The 10,614-nt window shown below is 33.1% G+C and overlaps 1 protein-coding gene across 1 annotated transcript in view; it reads left to right on the plus strand.

The window, feature by feature from the left end:
- LOC123654202 overlaps positions 1–8,784 on the plus strand; it is a 55,044-nt gene extending 46,260 nt beyond the window's left edge. The window contains exons 3-4 of the mRNA XM_045590120.1: positions 460–660; positions 7,692–8,784. Coding sequence (XP_045446076.1) covers positions 460–660; positions 7,692–7,883 — 393 coding nt within the window. The 3' untranslated portion in view covers positions 7,884–8,784. The remainder of the gene's footprint in view (positions 1–459; positions 661–7,691) is intronic.
- Positions 8,785–10,614: the final 1,830 nt, after the last annotated feature.

The following is a 10,614-nucleotide window of genomic DNA, read 5'->3' on the forward strand; positions in this document are numbered from 1 at the left end:
CATTTTGTATATAAATAGACATAAATTAAATAAAAAATGAAACGGAATAAAAATACGAGATTTACAAATGTGTGCTTACTTGCATCACAAATAAATTATTTTTTAAAGAGGTCAGTTTAATATTTGGGACGATTCGTTATCGTAACCGGCCATAACATATTTCATTATTATTAACCATACGATTGCATTATCCGCCATCTGCGGTTTACCAGCTAACAGCTTCGCTACGCTGTTCAGCCGTTAAGCGAAGTAAAGTCCAACCATTCTATGTAGACGAAGCTTTTGCACAAAGTTTACAGACTGTATTAGTTAATTCATAAGATTAAAGCTCCTTTACAGCTAGTTTGTTTGCTACATTTCGACAGTCCTGTGACTACCTTAGGTATAGGTTACTTTTAAGTTTAGGTTATTTTTACTTTTTATGATATATAAATTGAGATATCATTTAATTTTTTTCAGGACTCAATGTCAGAGCTCCGAGCCCTCTGCTACCCCGGTACTGATGTACTGATGCTCTGCTTTTCCGTGGTGCGACCAGAAACATTCCGATCTGTCGCCGAGCGGTGGACGCGCGCTGTTGATAGTGTCAACGCACCTTTAATTCTCGTTGGTACACAATGCGACCTAGCGCTAGATGGACGAGTTATACAAACTTTAAAGGTATCTATTTTTAGCCATATAATCTTAATATATAATTATAATTCTTGTGTACGTGTGTTTTTCACCTATCCGATTGACCGATTTGGTTTAAATTTTGTGTGTACATTTCAATTGGTTCATTTATGGTTTAAAAAAAATTAGATACTGTAAGTTGTTGTAGTATATTCGAATCAAATTTGGTAGCTACTCCTTGCAGGACAACATCTAACGGGCCGCTACGCTAGTTTAATATAATTATTTGTTAATATATTAAAACCTACCTACACCTACCTAAATAGTTAAAATAAGAAAATATTAAAATATATTTATTTTATATCTTAAACTACAGTGTGGCTGGGTTTTTCATTAAAAGGAGTAATTTAACTATTTTTAGAGTAAAGATACAGTACGTAGACAAAAAGAAATTAGGGATACAACAATATTATAAAAATAAATAGGTATATTTAACTGTTAGGTTAATTCATTTTGGCATAGACCAATTACTAAATTTTATCTGAGTTCGCTACAGTCTCGTAAATCAAAATTAATCAGAATGATTTGTTTAATAATCGTTTCACATTTAACGGTCCCCACTAGGATGAGAACCCAGATGATTTGATTGATATGATTAAGTAATCTATATAGTAGAAGGGAGAGTTTATTATAGGAAAATAAGGTAGCACAGTGTTCTTAGCAATCTGACGTTGTATAAAATGACTATCTATATAAGCCATAGTACATACTCGTATTATTTTTCTCGTGTCTGTCTTTTTGTGCTTGTGTGTCGTGTATGTTTGCTAAGCCCAAATATTTCACTATTCAGTTACTACTGGGTGTCGTTGAAAGTAAGCCGTTTATTTATTTATTTAATAATAGCTAGTATACGCGGTCTTGTCTTGATTTCATTTGTAGTTAAAAGCCAACTCCAAGCCTTAATAAGTCCCGATAATCCGAATCTATTCTATCTTTGTACTAAATTTCACTGAAATCTCACTTTAACTAACTCTCTCTTTCTATATTCACTAATTTATATCTCCCTCTCAACTTCCGTTCACCTCGCCCCACCACACTTTCCGTAACGCTCTCGTCACGCATTCACCAGCTGACGGCCCAACTCAAGCGTGCGTAAAGAAGATTTACTTTAAAAAATCGCATTAATAACATTAGTATGGATGTGGATAATTTGTTACAATACAAATATGTCCAGATCTACACATTGTAGTTTAAAGTAATACTGCCAAAACTTTTCATTATAAATTTTATAATCAAAAAAATAAATCAAGATGTCTCAAAGAGTACATTAACTGCAATGTAAAATTCCTTCTTATCAACAACGTCGTTTTACAAATTTATGATGGTTCGACAATGCGGGCGCTCGTATTGTGATACTTTTGTATTATTTTTCAAGCCTTTAAAATAGGAGGGACAGAATAACTAAGTGTCAGAGAAAGCAACACTAAAGCTTTCTTACACTGGTAATACTAGTAACCCTAAAATCATTATTGCAAAAAATAAAATAAATACCGTATATTACATAATTATGTATGTATGTACGTACGTATACGTACGTATGTCGGCATCAATACTGACCGCTCGGCAACTAAGTAGGGATCGTTTGCGTATCGTGCGGGGGTCACAAACAGAAAAGAGATTTGTTCTTTAAAATAGGAATAAATAAAACGTAAATGTACTCAATTACTTGTAATAATCTATATCCATGTATTTAGTACTCAATTACTTATAATAATCTATATTCATAACGTAGGTATTAAATAAATTTTAAAATCATTCGTCGTCCGCACGTCGTTGGAAGTGGTAGTTGCACATCGTTCCCTAAGTTTTTCTGTTATCTTTGAGTACAATAGTAGTTCTTAGTGCCATTATCCGTAGTGCGATATTTGTTTGTGCGCAGTGGTATATTATATCTAATAAATAATAATTCAAAGTGAAGTAAGTGTTTGGGACCTGTTTTCGCGGTACTGCTCTCACTGCATTCGCATATACTTGGTCCAGCATTTGACGAAGAAAGAAAACATTATATTTTCAATTGCGTTTTGCTGCACCGACGATGTCGTTACAACGTACGCCGCCGGCCCTCTACGCATCGAGCCCGGAGCTACCTACAAACACTGAGAGAACCGACTTTGTTAATATGCGTAAGCGGAAGCAAATGGATTGTGATGACGTTGTTGTTGCATTGGAGAAGAAATTTGAGCATCAGCTGGAGGTTTTCTATAACAAGGTAACACAAAATATCAATAATGCCATTGCAGAGGCGGTCAATGTGGCCCTAACTCAACAAATATCGAAAATATCATCATCATTAGAGAATTTAAATACAAATGTGCAGAAACTTTCTACAGACAACATAAATATAAGGAAAACACTGACCGAGGTAGGTGAACGGCTGCTGGAAGCTGAAAAGTCTCTTCAATATGCGTCTGAGAATGAAAAGGAGTTTGACAAACGAATCCAGGCCATCGAAGATACTGTATCCCATTCTTCTGTCTTCCAAGACCAGATACTTGAACTCGAGAATAAACTATCAATCATGGAACAGCAGGCGAGACAGTGTAATATTGAGATATCCAATCTCCCTGAAAGGCGTGGTGAAAACCTGATAGACATTCTAGAAAGTATAGGCAATGAAATCAAGATACGAATTCAGCGTTCCGAGATAATATCCATACACCGTGTACCTCATGCGGATCAAAAGAACCCTCGGCCTAAAAACGTTATCGTTAAGTTTACTACGCGCGTAATTCGCGATAATTTTATCACGGGATGCCGTGCAAGGCGGGGATTGAACTCAAGTCAGCTGTCCATACCCGGTTCTCCACACATTATATATATTAATGAACATCTAACATTAAAAAATAAACTATTATTTCGGCAATGTCGAGAAGCTGCAAAAAAAAGTGATTTTAAATATGTGTGGGTTAAGCACGGTACCATATTGGTGCGACAAACGGACACGTCCCCAGTTATTTCTATACGTACGGTGCATGATATTGATAATAAAATTTCCCAATCCTACTCAAAAAAATAAGCAGGTCTGGTTCTTAAGTTTAATATATGGTCACCTTACAACTATTTATTATTGTTTAAGTATGCTTAGAAGTATTGATTTGTTTGTTGTGAGATTTATAATAGCTAGTATATTGATGTGGGTAGATCTATTTATCGATGAGACGTGTTTGTTGTGCAAGGAATTTAATTTAGCCTATAAAAATGACAAATGTAATAATAAAAAAGTTCTCATAATGTGGTCACTGCATATAATTGATGTAAATGACCGTGACGAATGTCCTTTTCTTCGTGATTATATTTGCCGGCGATTGCTGTTTTTGTTTATGTACGGGTGTGCGTTGAGTAAATATTCTGTACGACATTGTTATATTAATAATACTAAATTATCAATATATCATAGAAAAGTTTTATATAATGGATAGTTCTAATAGTGTATTATCTGTATATTATCAGAATTGTAGGGGAATTAGGACTAAGCTACATATCCTATATATGAATATTTTGCTTCATGATTATGATGTAATTATTTTAACAGAGACGTGGCTTCATGAAAATATTAATGATTCGGAATACATAGACAGTCGTTACAGAGTGTTTAGATGTGACAGAAATCGCGCTGGCAGCGGGCGGCGGGACGGGGGCGGGGTGCTAGTGGCGGTGCGGCGGGAGCTGCCAGTCATGCCGCGTGGCGCTTGCGCAGGTCAGGCGCTCACTTCCTCTACTGCCACCCGCGCGGCTGCGCCCTCATCCCCGTCACCGTTTGTTGATCATATATCACTTGAATTAAGAATGCGAAATTACTGTTTTGTTATAAGTGTAGCGTACATTCCGCCCGGTATGAGTTCCGAAGTATATGCTTCATATTTTGATTACTTGGAGAATGTTCTTTACAGTCCTGATATAAATTCATTTATAGTTGCAGGTGATTTCAATTTACCCAGTTTAGAATGGCGGCAGAGTTGTGCACATTTGGAACCTATTATGTTGAATACATACAACCAATCTAATATTCATTTAATAAATTTTATGTCTTTGTTCAATTGCTTGCAAGTTAATAAATTAAAAAATAGAAATGATCGAATACTAGATCTTTTTATAACTAATATTAACGATTGCGGATCTTCACTTGTTCCTATTTCACTGCTGCCGATAGACGAACATCACCCGCCTTTCTATGTACTGGTACCAATTAATAGGCATTTTAAACCATTACGAACTATTCCTAAACAACAATATAATTATAAAAATGCTAATTATTCATTAATTAACACAGAAATAAATGGTGTTGACTGGGTGAAGGTTTTAGAGAATCAATCAGCAGAAGATGCTGTCATTACTTTGTATGATACTTTATTTTCTATAATCAAAAATTGTATCCCTACAAAAATAATTAAGAATTCTAAGTATCCCACTTGGTTTACTTCTGCCTTAATTCATATCCTCAAAAATAAAAGTCAATGTTGGATTAAATGGAAAGTGTATCAAAATCAAGTTGATTATGAAGAGTTTTCTATGTACAGAAAGAGGTTTAAATTTGAGTCGCGTAAATGCTATAAAAAATATATGAATATGGTTGAAAGTAGTATACGTAACAACATTAATTATCTATGGACCTATATAAATAATTTAAAGAGCAATGGGGGCCTTCCAAATTTTTTTTCATATAAAAATGACACTACCAGTGATCCTGTAAAGATATGTGAGTTATTTTCCAATTATTTTCTATCTGTATTTGAACCCAGTACAGTTGATGATAATTTTGATATTGATGATATTCCGGATAAAAATCATGATTCGAATTTGATGATTAGTACTATTATTTTAACCCTAAATGAAATCAATAAAGAACTGCAAGCACTTGATGTTAATAAGGGAGCAGGGGTGGACGGCATTCCACCAATATTCTTAAAAAATGTTGCAGAATCTATTTCTAGGCCGCTGCAAATAGTATTTAATTGTTGTTTACGTGAAGGGACTTTTCCACTTGTTTGGAAATCCGCTCGGATTGTGCCGATACACAAGGGTGGTACTAAAAATGACATTGTAAATTACCGGCCCATATCTATTCTACCTACTCTGTCGAAGCTTTTTGAAAGATTAGTTCATAATAATATTTACCCATCTTTACATAAAAATATAATAGAACAGCAACACGGTTTTGTACAGCGGCGTTCTACGACAACAAATTTATTAATTTATATTAGTCATCTATTTGAAGCACTAGATCTTAACATACAGACAGACAGTATTTATACTGACTTTCGAAAGGCATTTGATAGGGTGGATCACAAGATACTTCTTGAGAAACTTGCCTTTAATGGAATACGCGGAAACTTGTGGCGTTGGTTTAAATCTTATATAACAAATCGCACCCAAAAAGTAATGATCAATGGATATGAATCTAATTTCGTATCTATTAGCTCTGGAGTGCCACAAGGTTCTATATTGGGGCCATTATTGTTTATATTGTTTATAAACGACATTCACCACTGTTTCAAGTCTAGTTGCTTTCTATTATACGCGGATGATCTTAAAATATATCATAAAATCCAAAATTCAGATGACCATAGGAGACTGCAAGAGGACCTTGATAGATTCTCAGCTTACTGCACGGTAAATAAATTAGCGCTTAACTTAAATAAGTGCAAAGCTATAACTTTTACAAAAAAAAAGGACACTTAGCAGTTTTTCCTATATGTTATGTGGTGAGCGTCTTCAGGTTGTGGAACACATCAGAGATCTTGGGGTTATACTAGACAGAAAGCTACATTTAAATATACATATCGATTATATAATTAGCAATGCTTATAAATTATACGGATTTGCGATGCGTACTTGTAATGAGTTTAAGTTGGCTTCAACATATCTTCATATTTATAAATCACTAATACGTCCTCAACTTGAATATGCTGTACCTATATGGAACCCATATTATGGCAAATATATAGATGCGCTAGAGACAGTTCAAAAAAAATTCTTACGTTGTATGCATTATAAATATTACTTTTCGCATTTACCTTATCTTCAGATGTTAGACAAATACAAACTCTCCACTCTTAAATCAAGACGAACATATCTTGAATTAATGATGCTTTACGACTTATGTCATAATAAGTATGATTGTATCCCCCTTAATAATAAATTATGTTATAAGATTCCAACTGGAACGCACTCTCGTAAGCCACATTCCATATTTGCCACTGCATTTTGTAGAACAAATGCTGGTAAACGCTCACCCTTGTATAGAGTTACTGATGTTTATAATAAGCATTTTTTGTCGGTGGATATCTTATTCGCAAGAGTTGCTAAGTTTAAAAAAGAAATTTTTGAATTATTGCATTAACAGTACAAACGTAAACGGGTTTACTCATTGAATTCAAACCTTGCATACGGACTCGGTGTGGGTAGCCTAGTAGTTAACACTGATCCCAAGATGCAAGTCGTAGGGCTAGGGTATCCATATCGACAAAAATGCACCCTATTTCTACTTTGGCTGCGCAATGTACAGTTAATGTTTAAGAGATAGAAAGATATATAAGTTGTCTGCTTAGTATGTATTTCTAGCTGAGTAATAATAACAATAATAATCACTAGTGTTTGGTTGATGGTATTTAGGGAAAAAATGTATTTGTGATGTATTATGTATATTAGATACCTACCATTTCTTTTCCTTGATGTGCATTTTTTACTATTATAAAATTGTAATCTGGAGTTGACGATGTTGGTGTCACGATTAATAATGTTTGTATTGTAAGTCTGTTATGTAAAACTTTATTGTGAACACTGTTTGTTAACTTAAATAAATAAAAAAAAAAAAAAAAAAATCAACGTTCAATATCCGTGCCGATAACTATACCTGCATGAAAACTCTGTTAAGAAAATTTAGTACCTACCTACCTTATATTATCATATCAAGTGGTTACACTGGCATATAAATTGGATTGGAAAAGTCTCAGAGATATATTAAAAACTTTTATGTCAAGAAGCAATTTATTATGTAATACATACTTTTATCTTTGCAGAGCCGCGGAGAGCATCCGGTTACAGAAGCGGAAGCTCGTGCTTTAGCGGCAAAAATAAATGCAGTGTATGTCGAAACATCCGCTAAGACAAGAAAACAGTTGAAGGACGCCTTTGACGCCGCCATTTTAGCTGGCCTGCCAGTCATACAACACAAGAGACCTTTTTGGAAAAAATTGTTATGCTTAAATTAGATTAGAAAATAAGAAGAAAGTAAATTGTTGTGTCATTTAAAATACAACAATAGATATAAATAAATCTATTAAGCATGATGCAAAAGACACCCAAATAAATATTTATAAGATATATCACACTGCAAACACAATCTTTCCAAAGTATAGAATAAAATTTCTTTAGTGAATAAGTTTAAAAAAAAGTGTAATGTGCCTTAATTGTCGGAATTTTATGAAAAACATGGAATAGTGAGTGTTATTGTTTGAATAATGTTAAAATTGTGAATCAGTGATTATGAATGTTATTGTTATTACTGATATTATGGCTTGAACAAAAGGCATTTGATCGAATATACCATGTAACAAATAAATTGATCTTGATAATTATTTAATGAACAAACAAATATAAAAGAACACATTACCTCATATATGTACAATTTCAAATAATTGTCATACTTAGTTAAATTTAACATAATTACTTCACTACACAGAACTATTAAAAAATATTTTGAATATTTGTATCTAAATTTAATTATACTTTATATAAATAGACAAAATATTTAAGACAAAGACTTCAGCCGTTATTGTACTCTTATCATACCTATTTTTGATATATTCTCTGTACAAAGAAAAAAAAACTTTACGACTTAACCTAATTAAAAAATGTGTTCGAACTTCTAAGCTTCACATCTGTATGATCCATAATATGAGTTTCAAAATACTTTTTTGTACAGTAAAAGAGATTGTTAATTGAGAACAGATCAATTGTATAGTAAATAATTGTAGTTGTATTGAAATTTACGTATTTTTCATTGTTACATAGTGTGTATATATAGTAAGCATGGATGTATAATTATAGTAAATGTTGTTTTGATACTCAACACGAACTGATAACTGATAATTATATTTTATTATGAAATTATTTTTGTTTCTTATTTAATTCCCCAATAGCTTTACACTAATATCATCTTTTTAAAATTTTGATTTTCAACTTGATTTAAAGTTTACCTTAAACTAAACCAATCCGTGTTAACCGCTACAAGTAAATAATTTTTTATATTTTCTTTTAAATATATATTTGCTTTATTCAAAATTCTTTTTGCGTGAGAAAGCAAATGAGAAAAACCAGCTTCAATTACATTCACAAGTAGAACAACATAAGAAGACGAACAAAATTAACAAACGCACTACTCGTTCTTACGATTTTCGAGGGATACCCTCGATTTCTCTGGGATTCCATCATCAGATCCTGGTTTCCTTATCATGGTACCACACCCGAAATATCTCCTTTCCAACAAAAAATCGCTTTGCCCGATCGCACTTTTCGTAACACTCGCGTCACGTATTCACCAGCTTACTCCAAACGTCAAGCATGCGTTAAGAATTTTTAATTCAAAAATATTAGATACCTACATTTGTGATTAATAACCCCCCCTCCCACACCTAGTGTAACGTCACGTATTTTGCAATTTCATGCCTATATTTAACTATTCGCTTCAGCCTGTAATATTCCACTGCTGGGCATAGCCATCTTTTCCATGTAGGAGAAGGATTAGAGCTCACCACAAGCACAAGCTTTAGTTAAAAGTACCGTAGAAAAAAAGTTGAGAATATCCTCCTTACTTTGTAAACAGTTTAAAATATATAGGTCTAATAACTTGTAATATGACGCTGCGCAATCGTACTTTACAAATAGTCTTTTTTTATTTATTTAAATATTAAATCAATACTAAAGTGACTATAAAACTTTATGATAAATATTTGAATCACTTCAGCCTATCGCATTCCACTGCTGGACATAGGCCTCCACAAGGTCGCGCCAAAAAAGGCGCGAACTCATGTGTTTTGCCCATAGTCACCACGCTGGGCAAGCGGGTTGATGACCGCAGGGCTGGCTTTGTCGCACCGAAGACGCTGCTACCCGTCTTCGGCCTGTGTATTTCAAAGCCAGCATTGGATATTTATGGCCGCCATCGGTCAGCTTTTTAAGTTCCAAGGTAGTAGTGGAACTGTGTTATCCCTTAGTCTCCTTTTACGACACCCACGGGAAGAGTAGAAGAGGAAACGTGAGTATATTATTTACTGCCGTAACCACACACCATAGAAATATTTGAATAACTACGAAAAAAATAAGTTACCAACGACCACAGATCACATAGGTATACCACCTAAAAAATATAATTAAGCATGAACATATTCTGGACTTTATTTTTTATTTTTATTTTATTGTCATCGAGATCGAAAAAATTGTTATTTGGTAATAATAACTTGTTAATTATTTATTGTATAACACTGTTAAGTGTTGTAAAGATTGCGGTAAAAGGTAAAAGCTACTATCTATATTGAAATTTTATATATATATATATATATAAAATATATATATATATATATATATATATAAAATATATATAATATATATATATATATATATATATATATATATATATATATATATATATATATACAGGGTTACAGGAAAAGTCGACCTAGATCCGTTAAGGGCATATAGTACACAACATTTCTGAATGATTTCACTATGGAACCCCCCATCCTAAACTTAACCGTTTTCGAGATATTCGAGTTTTAATTTTTTTTATGAATATGCCCAATTTTTCGGCTATTGAATTAAATATTTTGAATTTTTTTGACTCTTATGATTATTTTTTTGGTTTTTTACATGAAGAATGAGATGCTTAATGACCTTAATGACTAAAATTGCACGTAAGTTAACTAAATAGGTCGTTGTAGACGA

Source organism: Melitaea cinxia, chromosome 6 (assembly GCF_905220565.1).
Source record: "Melitaea cinxia chromosome 6, ilMelCinx1.1, whole genome shotgun sequence".
In the NCBI taxonomy this organism is placed as follows: Eukaryota; Metazoa; Arthropoda; class Insecta; order Lepidoptera; family Nymphalidae; genus Melitaea; species Melitaea cinxia.